This window comes from Equus caballus, chromosome 23 (assembly GCF_041296265.1).
Source record: "Equus caballus isolate H_3958 breed thoroughbred chromosome 23, TB-T2T, whole genome shotgun sequence".
NCBI lineage: Eukaryota > Metazoa > Chordata > Mammalia > Perissodactyla > Equidae > Equus > Equus caballus.
In genome coordinates, this window is record NC_091706.1 from 64007682 (window position 1) to 64020853 (window position 13172).

The 13172-nt window shown below is 39.9% G+C and overlaps 1 protein-coding gene across 7 annotated transcripts in view; it reads right to left on the bottom strand.

Moving 5' to 3' along the window:
* LOC100064928 (serine/threonine-protein kinase MRCK alpha) overlaps positions 1-13172 on the bottom strand; it is a 58639-nt gene that overhangs the window by 16323 nt on the left and 29144 nt on the right. For 5 of the 7 annotated variants that reach the window (XM_070248801.1, XM_070248803.1, XM_070248802.1 and 2 more), the window contains exons 6-10: positions 10355-10465; positions 4151-4234; positions 2669-2774; positions 1158-1294; positions 345-484 (exon numbers count right to left, since the gene is read on the bottom strand). In XM_070248801.1, coding sequence (XP_070104902.1) covers positions 345-484; positions 1158-1294; positions 2669-2774; positions 4151-4234; positions 10355-10465 — 578 coding nt within the window. The remainder of the gene's footprint in view (positions 1-344; positions 485-1157; positions 1295-2668; positions 2775-4150; positions 4235-10354; positions 10466-13172) is intronic. The other 2 variants (XM_070248800.1, XM_023627541.2) reach the window with 1 other exon arrangement.

Sequence of the window (13172 nt, forward strand, 5' to 3'; positions counted from 1 at the left end):
GTGAACCCAGGGTGGAGCACGTGAGCTTAATGACTACACCATCAGACTGGCCTCTAATGACTTCTTTTAACAGTGTATTTCAAGGAGGAGAAGATTTAAATTTTTATAAAGTCCAATTTATCAAGTTTTTTCTTCTATGTGCTGTGCTTTGGTGTTGTATCTAAGAAATCTTTGCCTTATCCAAGAACAGAAAGGTTTTCTCTTCTGCTTACTTCTAGGTGCTTTATAGTTTTAGACTTTACCTTTAGTTCTATGATCGATTTTGAGTTAATTTTTGTATGTGGTAAAAAGCATAGACGGAAGTTGAGTTTCTGGCGTATGGATAGCTCCCTTTCAAAGCTTACCTCATGTCGATCGACTGACTCACTACAACGTTGGGTTTTGAGTCTTTTTCTTCATCCATGTCATACAGGAAGAGTTTGAAGTCACAAGCTATAGCCAGTGCTCTCTGCCATCCTTTTTCCACTCCTGTTTTTTTTGGGATCTTTAGTTTTGATTTTTTTTTTTAAAAGCAAATAAAAACAATCCAAGCTGAGATATCAAATACTACCCAATTATTACATATAAAGTTAAAATTGTTATAAATCTGTCATTTTTCTTGGTAAAGATATGAAATTGAACTATATAACATAATTGAAATTTTAAAAACAAGGCAATTCCTTTGAGGATGGAATGATTTTTGTGTTGTGAAAATAAGGTTGATATCATTTCAATGACCACTAGCAATTTATTTAAATAACAGTCACAACTTTGTCTCTAGGTAACATTAAATTCAAATTTGTAACACCATGCCTCAAATTCAACTCAGATTTTAAATATTTCTCGAGAAGATTATTTCACTTTTAGTCTCATAATTTATTATTGCTGCCTGGAAGTCAAAGTTACATCATTAGTAGGGATTTCAGTATTTGTTCATCACAAGATAAGGTTTAAGTAGAAAACTTTGGGGCCTTTAAAAATATCCTATTGGGGACAGCTAAATTTTGTTCCGAAACCATCTTCTTAGGATGGAACAAAAATTTTCAATTGCATCTAATTTATATTGTATAATATACTAAAATATTATATACATTTTTGACAAACATTGTGCTCACAGAATGAGAGGTGATGAATAAACTTCTTACAAGTTTATCTAAATCCAAAATATTGACACTTACCCAGACGTGGCCTTCATAGGCTGTTCCCATGCCTTTCTGTAAGTCTAGACAGAGGGCGCCTTTCTTCTGCTGAAAAGGCACTGGACAAGCTCTTGGAGCTTTTTCTACACAGGTTGTGTGACATGAGAACCCACAGGCTTTTTGAAGGAAATAAAGAGATGATGATTGTGGTGAACACAACGGTTTTACTTCCTTTCCCTCCATTACAATTCTGTCTACTGCCGTAGAGGTTGAAATGCTAAAAACTACATTTCTCAGACTCCCTTGCAACTAAGTTTTAGACCTGATTTAAGTTCCACAAATAAGATGACTTTCTGTGAGACTGAGCTGAGCCAACGTGAGAGAGATGCAGGATACAGAGCATCTGTTTTACTGGCGTGAATCCTGAGAGAAGGCGTGTGAGCTCGCAGCTGCAGTGGTGGCTTCTGAATTTTGTAGGAGCTTTCCTAATTCTGCACATGATGTCCTGGTTCTGCAGACTCTGCAGCAGGGTCTTTCCTGATCCCAGCAGAAGTAGCAGGTTCTGGGGGCTGCAGCAATGGTGGCAGCTTCTTGATTTGTCATCTTCTTATGACACTGATGACAGCTGTCCCAGACTCAGCAGTGGCCAAGTGATGCTGGGGGCAGGAGATGTTCCTGGGACCTCAGCCTCAGAGCCTGCCTCTGCAACCCTAGAAGGATTTTATAAGCACCTAATTCCCCATTTTAAATCTCATTTTGTTTAATGCACCAGGACGTATTTATGGGTAAGGTGGCTCTTCCTGTCACAGTGCTGAGGGCAGGAAAGTTGTCCTGCTCAGTAGTGTGTCCCCAAGTGAGCACTCGACAGGACTTGCTAAGGAAACCAAGTACAGAGTCTGTTCCCTAGGATGAGGAAGGAGATGTCTGTGTAGCACAGTGATCCTCGGTTTGATATTTCCAAAAATATATTGCTATCTTTACACAATATTTATCATAAATTAAGTGAGTAAAATAAAATGATTATAATTCAAGGATAGCATTCCATTTTCCTGTCATATAGCTAGAGAATTTGGTCTTCGTGCTACTAAGAACAAAATATATTTAAATACATTTTCTTAATAAATGTGGCCCTGCCTGCAGGCTGCAGAGCATGGCTCCTGGGGTTCAATGTTCACATGGGCAACGAGCACACAAGGTTGTTTGCAGTTGCACAGCACCAAGTGCCCCCCAAATTGTCCCCATGATCATTGGGTCCAACCTCTGATATAAAACAGATTCAGAGAGATTTTTAGTAAAGTGAATAGTTTACTGGCGTGCTTCTACAATTCAAAGAGAACAAAATTTCTGCTTAATAACTTAGTGCAATGGACTGAACGTGTGTCCTGCCCAGATTCATATGTTGGAACTCTAACCCCCTGTGTGATGGTGTCAGGAGGTGGGGCCTTTGGGAGGTGATTAGGTTGTAGTGGTGGAGCCCTCATGAATGGGATTAGTGCTTCAAGTATAAAGGCTACGGCTCTGTCTCCTCTTAACCCTTCTTTGGGGCTTACCGTCGCAGACGCAGCCTTGTCTTATCAAACCCACCATCAGAGATGTGCACTGGTGACACTTTGTGGGGGCAGTAAAGGACATGAGGAAAAACTGGTGAGTCTTATTCTACAAAACAAAGTGACCAAATCCGCATCAAAGATTAAATAACTTTGAAAAGGTAATTCCTTCCACCCACCCTGCCCAAAATATCGTTTTACATTCAAAGAAAAGTAGCTCCCTTCTTGATCACCAACATTTAACATTCTTGCACCTTAATTACTGCATAATTGGAAAATATTGAGAAAAAAATCCCTAAAATTACCAAGAAGAGGAAGAAGAGGAGGAGGAGGAGAAAGAAAGAATTATTTAAGTGGTAATCTAATGTTCATTAATACTATTTGGAACAAAATAAATAAAGCCTGGCTTTTCTTTATGCATGTATATCCTGAACCTTTGAAAAAATGCGTTCTAGACTGACATATTCTTCAAGTGATTTCTCAACAATGGATGGAGTAAGAATTGCCTATGTATACATATTTTTATTGGAGAGAGATAACAAAAAATAATATGGTTTTTATACCTTCTCTGAAAGAAAGAATAACAATTCAATTTCAAAATTTTATTTCTATAGCAAATTATGTGTTTTCTACTATCAATAAAAAGAATCTACTTCAGGAATTGATAAACTCCTACAAAGCAGGTCGTATTACACCTCCGAGGCAGATGGCTTCCTGAAATTTCTAACTGAAACTACGATAGCTATAATTGTAGATGTCTTCGCAGAATTATCAACAAGTTAGCAATCTACTATGGATTTTCTGTTTCTGGATCATGCCTCTCTGCCCAGAAGTGATTGTTGTCACAAATTGGCAACATTTAAATTATAACAAAATCTGGTTTCTGCAAACACTAGCTGGCAAATTTTGTCACCTTCTTTGTGTTTCTGTTCCCTCATCTGTAAAGTGGACAGACTTGCAATCCCTGCCAGGGCACTGTGTGTGTACAGGAGCTACCCACCCCTGTTTAGATTTTCAATTTGCTCCCCTGATTTCAGCACTGCGCATCACCCCTGCCTCCTAAGGGACCTGGCGTCTCTAATGACTGAGTCCTTCTAGGCTTCTGAGATATTGATTGTCTCATGGCTTTTTGGCATGCCCCTCCCTAAGCAGATTTCTCAGCTCGCTAAGCCCTCGCTCAGGCTTTCATCTTCCAGAATTATGTTGGCTTATTTGCTTATTCTTTCTTCTCTCTTTAGTGGGCTTAGTGGGTTTCAGTAGAAAGCAGAAATGTATGCGTTTTTGAATCTACTATGCTTCAGCAGAAGTCCCCAGGACAAAAGGAAGGAAGGAAGGAAGGAAGCAAAAAGGAAGGAAAGGGAAAATAAAGAAAGAAAGAAAGGAAGGCAGGCAAGAAGGAAGGAGGGAGGTAGGGCAGGGTTAGAGAGAAACCAATTTATTCTCACTTTTTTAGGAACCTGCCAAGTCTATAACTAAGTCAAGTACCTTAGTTGGAAATGGGATTCTACTATGATATTCCTTTCTCTTTATTGTTGGTGTGTGAACTGGGAGATGAGCAGAATCTATAACCTGAATCAAGGAGAAAGAAATAAATCAAGGTAAGTTACACATATCCCCCAAATTACAAGAATTTAAAAATTCCTCAAGCAAGGCAAAAGAAGTATACTTGTTAATAGACAAAAACACAGTAAAACGAAAATTCTCATGGAGTTGAAAATATCTTTCAAATTATTTGAATATATGCTTGCAGTTTCTACAAACAAAATTTAGGTATGTTTCATACAATTGATATCAATTTGGCTATTTTAAAATGTGTGTCATAGAACGTAGACTACATTAAAAGGAGAATATTAATCATAAATATATTTGAAAGAGACTTAATAAGTAGATATATGATCAGAATCTTCAAACGATTCTTTGAGCTACTGGTTTTATAAGTGTAGAAGAGATTTTATGATGGTAAATATGTAGAAATACATTAAAATCAATTACAGAGGGTTCAGCAAGATTTTGTGAAATTATTAGTAATAATCTAAAAATATACTTAGGCGAGGCTGGCCCCAGAGCCGAGTCCTTAAATTTGCGTAGTCTGCTTCAGCGGCCCAGGGTTTCACCAGTTTGGATCCTGGGCACAGACCTAGCATTGCTCATCAAGCCATGCTGAGGTGGCAGCCCACATAGCAGAACTATAAGGACCTACAGCTGGAATATACAACTATGTACTGGGGGGCTTTGGGGAGAAGAAGAAAAAAAAAAGATTGCCAACAGATGTAAGCTCAGGGCCAATCTTAAAAAAATGCTCAGGTAACTTAGATTACCTTTATGAAATTAGACTTCAACAATCATATAAAATTTAGCTGTCTATATCATATAAAACTTTTCTTTCCTGGGAACTAGCAGAAAATACTTTTTGAAATGGAAAGAAGTGAATGCTAATGGATGTTACTGGGGAATAAAGTTCGTAAGCGAAGATGCTACACAGTTGAGCAGAGCATCTACGTATACAGACTTGAAGAATATCTCTCCTTTCAGGATGGTACCACAGAGAAACATACCATAAGAAATCGGTAGTAAATGCAGGAGATTCAGGACATTTGCCAAATTTACAAAGACATTAAGCAAAAGTTGACGGCATTTCACTGCACTATTTACTATGCATTCCAATAAATAAACTTTTTTATATGACTTTATATATAAAGATTCCCTCTTAGGAAGCTTAGATTACATTTATTGACGACTTAGCCCCAATTTTAGTTTTGTTTTGTTTAAAAAGAGACTATCTTTAATCTAAAGAATAAAAACCAGGGAGATCTTGTCAAGATGGTGGTGTAGGCAGACTCCTAACTCACTTTCTCCCACGAAAACAATCAGGTGACAACTACTCTTAGAAAAATAACCCTGGGGGCTGGCCTGGTGCCTCAGTGGTTAAGTATGCACATTCCACTTTGGTGGCCCAGGGTTCACTGGTTCAGATCCCGGGTGGGGACATGGCACTGCTTGGCATGCCATGCTGTGGTAGGCATCCCACACAAAAAAGAGAGGAAGATGGGCACGGATGTTAGCTCAGGGCCAGTCTTCCTCAGCAAAAAGAGGAGGATTGGCAGCAGATGTTAGAACAGGGCTGATCTTCCTCAAAAAAAAAAAAATTACCCTGGAGAGAAAAATGAAAACTGGATAAAAAGAACCCCCACAACAAAGGACAGTACTGACTGAAGCAGAAATTTCTTCTGAAGAGAAAGAAAGCCACCTTTGTGAGTGGCAGAGCTTCACAGCCAACTGTGCAGGAGCCACCCTAAGGTACGCAGCCCTCCCTGGAGAAGTGGGGACTTTAGCCGGTACACATTAGCTCTATAAGCATCCTTCAGGCTCAGCGCAACAGAGATAAGTGTCCTACTTTCTGCCTTGCTGGCTACTAACCGCAATGGGGGAATACCCCCATAAAAGCTATGAGAGGAAAGCTGAAAAAGCCCAGCTCTTAAAGGGCCAATGTACAAATTCATCCATCTCACAAAGCAACATAAAATCACCAAAAAGAAAGCTGCACAGTCCTTTGGTGAAAAGAGACTCACCTGATAGGCTTTGGGTGCATCTCAGTGAGAGGTGAGACCTCTCCAGAGACTGTGACCTCGTATAGACATGCTGACACAGATCCCGGGAGATGCCATTGAAGTTCTTCCCCTGTCCTGTTAGCTCAGGGGTCTGCCACACCCACTAGAGCACAGATTTAATCCAGTTCAGCCAGGGCAGGAAGCCTACCCTAGGGACCAGCCCCACCCAAAAGCAAGCCCTCAGGCTACTTGTCAGCCTGCATAGACTGGGTGCCTTGATCCTCTACAGGCAGGGAAATGTGTCCGCCTCTGTGGGGGAGGGCCTGTGTGAAGACCAGGTGAACTGTGGGGGACATTGGTGGAGAGATGGGGACCTCTGCAGTAGGGCAAGTGAGTACACTCCAGGGGGTCAGGAAGTGTGCAGGGACCAGGCTTGTGTTGATGGTGTGTGTGGACCTGGGGGGGGTGGGGCTTATCAGTGGCAAAAGACCTGTGCTTCACAAACAGCCACAAAGGGGATTAGCTCTGCCTTCCAGAGCCTGAAACAATTGGGTACTCCTGTGCCTGGGGCCAGCCCCACTCAGCTGCAATCCTAAAAGAGCTGACAATAGCCTTGCAGGCCTGAGGCCTACAGCAATTGTAAGCCCCTGAGCCTAGCAACCAGCTACACTGGGTACCTATTCAATTAATAGAAAAACTGCAACATGAGTGTGATATTAGACCTTGTAGCCAACAGTGCTGAGGCTCCCCAAACTCGATTTACAAAGAGCTGGCCAGGAGGGAAAGAATAGACTCCCTGGGTACCTGCAGTAAGAGAAACCCTGCCACAGCAGAAGGACACAAGTAGCCCATACAGGGGTCACTCCTGGATTATTTGGACTGGTGACAAGAGGGAAGCACACTGCTGGGCCTCAAAAGGCATCTCTTACATAAGGCCATTTCTCCAAATCAGAAGACATAGCTGACTCACCTAATAGATAGATATAAGCACAGAGAAAGAGGCATAATGAGGAGGGAAAGGAATACATTCCAAGCAAGGGAACAGGACAAAACCCCAGAAAACAACTAAATGAAACAGAAATAAGGAATCTACCTGACAAGGAGTTCAAACAAAAACTCATAAGGATACTCACTGATCTTGGGAGAAGGCTGAATGAACACAGTAAGAACATCAACAGAGAATTGGAAAATATAAAAAAGGACCAATCAGAAATGAAGAATACAATACTAGAAATGAAAAATTCACTAAAGGGACTCAATAACAGAGTAGATGATACAGAAGAACGGATCAGCGAGCTGGAAGAAAGACTAGAGGAAATCACCCAAGTTGAACAGAGAAAGGAAAAAAGAATTAGAAAGAATGAGAACATTCTAAGGGAACTCTGGGACAATATCAAGTACACTAACATTCATATTATATGTGTCCCAGAAGGAGAAGACAGAGACAAAGGGGCAGAGAATCTATTTGAAGAAATAATAGCTGAAAACTTTCATAACCTAAGGAAGGAAACAGACATCCAAGTACAGGAAGTACAGAGAACACTAAACAAGATAAACCCAAAGAGTCCCACACCAAGACACATTATAATTAAAATGTCCCAAATTAAAGATAAACAGAAAATCCTAAAAGCAGCAAGAGAAAGGCAACAAGTGACATATAAAGGAAAGCCCATAACGCTATCAGCGGACTTCTCAGCTGAAACCCTACAGGCTAGAAGAGAGTGGCATGGCATATTTAAAGGGCTGAAAAGAAAAAACCTACAGCCAAGAATACTCTATCCAGCAAGGTTATCATTCAGAATGGAAGGAGAGAGCAACAGCTTCCCAGACAAGCAAAAATTAATAGGAATTTATCACCAAGAAACCAGTTCTACAAGAAATGCTGAAGGGACTTATTTAAGTGGGAAAGAGAAGACCACAAATACGGATAAGAAAATTATCAAAAAACACCCCAGGCAATGAAATCACTGGTGAAGGCAAAAATATAGTAAAGGTAGCAGATCAACCACCTATGAAGATAATGTGAAGGTTAAAAGACAAAAGTACTGGGGCTGGCCCCGTGGCCGAGTGGTTAAGTTCGCGCGCTCCGCTGCAGGCGGCCCAGTGTTTCGTTGGTTCGGATCCTGGGCGCGGACATGGCATTTCTCGTCAAACCACGCTGAGGCGGCGTCCCACATGCCACAACTAGAAGGACCGACAATGAAGAATATACAACTATGTACCGGGGGGCTTTGGGGAGAAAAAGGAAAAAAACAAAATCTTTAAAAAAAAAAAAGACAAAAGTACTAAAATTACCTATTTCAATGATAAGAGGGTAATGGATAGACACACACAAAACAAGAGATTAGATGTGATTTCAAAAACATAAAATGTGGGAGGAGGGGAGTAAAAGAGTAGAGCTTTTAGAAAGAGGTCAAGATAAAGAGAATATAGATTGTTATATATATAGAATATTATATAGGCACTGCATGGTAATCACAAACCAGAAACCTATAATAAATAAACAAATAAGTAAAAGGAAAGAAATCAAACATATTACTAAAGAAAGCCATCAAACTGTAATGGAAGAGAGCAAGAGAAGAAGAAAGGAATAGATAAGAACTCCTAAAACACCCAGGAAAAAAAGTAACAAAATGGCAATAAGTACATATTTATCAATAGCTACTTTAAATGTCAATGGACTAAGTGCTCCAATGAAAAGGCATAGGGTGGCCAATTGGATTAAAAAAACCAAGACCCATGCATATGCTGCATACAAAAGACACACTTCAGACCTAAAGACACTCACAAACTGAAAGTGAAAGAATGGAAAAAAGATACTCCATGCAAATTGCAAAGAAAAGAAAGTGGGGGTAGCAATACTTATATCAGACTCTAAAACAAAAACTGTAACAAGAGACAAAGAAGGGCACTACATGATGATTAAGGGAACAATCCAACAAGAGGATATAACACTAACAAATATCTATGCACACAACGTAGGAGCACCTAAATATATAAAACAATTATTAACAGACATAAAAAGAGAAATAGACAGTAACACAATAATAGTAGGGGAATTTAACACTCCACTTATATCAATGGATAGATCATCCAAACAGAAGATCAATAAGGAAAAATTGGCCTTAAATGACACATTAGACCAGATGGACTTAGTAGAAATATATAGAACATTCCTTCCCCAAAACCGCAGAATACACATTCTTTTAAAATGCTCATGGAACATTCTCCAGGATAGAGTACATATTAGGCCACAGAAACAAGTCTCAATAAATTTAAGAAGATCGAAATAATACCAAGCATCTTTTCTGATCACAAAGGTATGAAACTAGAAATCAACTACAGGAAGAAAATTTAAAAACCCACAAAAATGTGGAGATTAAAAAAAATGCTGCTGAACAACGATTGGGTCAATGAAGAAATCAAAGGAGAAAAATTAAACTATTGGTGGTGAGCATGATCCAGTATATACAGAAACTGATAAATAATAATGTGCACCTGAAATTACACAATGTTATAAACATTATGACCTCAATGAAATAATTGAAAAAAAAGTGAAAGAACATGAAGGGCCAATAAAGTGTTGTTCTATCTACCATTATGTAGAAGGTAGGAAATTGTATTCAATTTTAATAAGTGCACTTACAAACGTATTTTTATACCTTATTACTTATACATAATATCAGACTTGATGTTATGGTATGATTATATAAAATGTCCTGTTATATCATGACTCCATAATGTTAATTAAAACAATGTAAATAATGAGGGAACTGTCCCTGCCAGACCACACCCCCTCACAGTTTGCATCGCGGTTACCGACCATTTCATAATTCACAGAATTGTGCTTTCTACTCTTTTAAATCCTCGCTTCATAGTAGACACCATCATTAAGCCTGTTGTTCAAGTGCAGGTGGAAGTTTTGCCTTTTTAAAGTTGATTTTCATGAATAGTTTTTTCATTTGAGTTTCAAATCTTCCTGTGTTATCAGTTAAGCTTAATATTCTCTAATAGACTGTGTCTAACTAAGCAATGTGCTTGATCAGGAGAGAAATGTCCCTCTGTTTCTGAATGGGATTCATTCTCCCTTTGCCTTGTTATGAGTGGACACTTGGGGAGCAAAGCTACCCCAGGGAGGCACCTTAACTAGGTCAGCTTCGTCTCCACTGGGTGAGGACGGAGATGTGGACCTGGAACTGATGTAAAACTTGATCTTTAAATTCTGTTCAAACATGTTCTCAATCGCATCAGTCTAGAAAAACAAGATAGGGAAAAAAAATTCAAGAGATCACTGTATAGAATTCATGGCTCTTAATCTAAGTCATGAACATTACCATATTTCTCAATAACAAGACTATAATCTTAGTATTTTTGTTAGAAGTATTCCGATATACAAGGCTGTAGCCATATGCTACAATAGTGAGCCAAGCTACTCCGGCTTGCCCCACTGAGCTCTTCAGTATGTGCTCTGCTCATGGCCATCCTTTGATTCCACGTGAAAGAAATTGAGCAGGTGGATTCCATCCAGAGCAGCTAATAGAGAAATGAACTAGAAACTAGAGATAAGAATTCTGTCCCCAAGGGTACCTGATGAAGGGAGTCAGAATATGCCACCCCAAAATATGCCACTTTGACATATTGATTATTTTAGATTAAAGTTACTTAAGGAACAGCCAGTGCAAGAGGGACACTCTGACCCTCCTTTGTCTTCCTGAAAGCAGGAGATAAATCTCCCCTCTGCGGAATGTACCCTCCCTCTGCCAGGAGGAGGGAAGACATTCTTATCACCAGAGACAAGGAAGTTGGGGCCAAGAAGGCTGTATACACAAATCTTGTTAAACTAACCCATATCTTCCTAGTTACTCCTTTACCATTTATTACCCATAGCCCAAGCCTCTGTGTCTGTCAGCTCTTCACAAATGTATTGTTTCTTCTCTAAATGGTGTAAAATCTTTCTGCTCTTGTTGCTTCTTTGGGTCTTCATTCTCCCGTAAAGGCTCCCATGTATAGGTCAAAATTCAATTAAAATTTCTATGTTTTTCTCCTGTTAATATGTTTCAAGTCAGTCTAATTCTTAGGCCCAGCCAGAGACCCAAAGAGAGTAGGGGAGAATTTTTCCTCCTCTACCTTGGATTTGGCATTAAATGAAAGTGGCAGACACTAATCCACATTGCAACTTATGGAAACGCAAATGCCAACCCCTGCTTGTTTCACAGCACAGAAATACTGACACTTGGGGTCGCCAGCTTTTACGTTAAGAAATTTTTAAACTTAAGTTTAGAAGATCATATAGTGCAGAATTTCGTGATTTCCAAAGTTGTAGAGCTTCTTAAACGGACTGCAGAGGCAGCTCCAGGATTTCTATATGGGTGAGGACGGATTAGAGGCTGAGGGGGGGCTCTATGGCAGCCCTCTTGTGGTCGTGTGTGCACAGTGTTTTGTATGGTACCGGAGAATAAGAGAGTGTGTTTGGCTATTTTCTTTACACCTAATATTTAATACACATAAGATGATGGTGACGGTGGTTGTGGTAGTGGCAGCATTGTAACTGGGAAATTTAGGGATTTAGAGGGGAGCTTGTAGAGACTGTAGAAAGTCTAACGCGGCCCCGGGACCCCTTAGTTTGGAGCCACCATTGATAAAGAGTCCTGTGGGTTTGTATGAGCACGTTCTTGGGCTAACAGAACAAACTCTCTTTAAAGAGTTAGGCCACATAATAAGGAGCTGAAATAATTGATGACATGTAAAGCAAAGAGCTCTGCTTAGTAAGTTGTTGTTTTCAGTTCCAGGCAGCATCAAACGGGTGCTTTAAATCCCCAAAACCCCTGTTGTGTTTTCCGTCGAGTTGGAGGCAGCATCTTCCATTGCTAATTCAGGTGACCACAGTGGTGAAATAGGATACACTATTCATATAATGTTGGACTGATGCTTTCTTGGTGCGGAGAATTTAAAAGTTTGCTTTGGGATTAACTTCTGGTACTATTTTCTATGCGGTTAATATTTTAGAAATCAACAAGGCTCCCAACAAAATAATTAAGCCTAACACTGAAGGCTGGAACTTAAAACTCAGCAGTATCTACCTGTCACTTATTGCTAATAGGTGTCTTCCCTGGTAGGCCTGGGCACAGCCACACCGGCTCACACTCCCCTCCATTTCACCAGCCAATCTGTTTATACCATTTCTCTTTCTCTCTCTTTTTTTTCAGTAAACTTGTTTTTCAGTGTGAGATGTAGCAAATATAGGGGAAAGGGCATAAATCACATATATAATATTAATTAATTATTATAATTCAAACAACTAGAAAAGTACCTCCTACGTCAAAAAAATAGAATGCTGCCAGCCCCTAGAAGCTCCTCAGGCGTTCGGGTCACAACCTCCTTCCTCCCCAAAGGAAACTGCCTTTGGTACAGTGATCACCTCTTTGCATTTGCTTAGAATTTTGTCACATTAATTTTGTGTCCCTCAACACTATTGAAGTGTAAGTGACTCCGTTAAGCTTTTGATTATAATGTAAGTGCCTGACATTAGCTTTTGATTGCTGAGGCATCCATTTCAAAAGCCATCTATCCTGAATAAACATATTGCCTGTGTTCCTTCTCTCTCTCTTACCTGTGTCCTGCTGGGTGACCCTGGGGTGTGCCCTGTATCCTCCTGGAACTGTCAGTGATAAATCTTGTCCCTAAATGTTTGCTGACAGTTTTTGCTGAAGTGCATCCTGTGATCATAATAAGAACCACAAAGGCCAGTCCAGTCACAAAATTGGCTCCTGTAGGGGAAATCTCCATGGGGCTCCCTACCAGTAATAAGGCCCTGGCAAGAGCCTCAGACATTCTTAGCATCACTATTCACAGGCTAAGACTGACACAACTATTGCTTAATCTTGCTAATAGTATGTTCTCTGGCTTTTTTTCACTCAACATTATGTTACTGGGATTCATCCATGGAATTATGTGAAGCT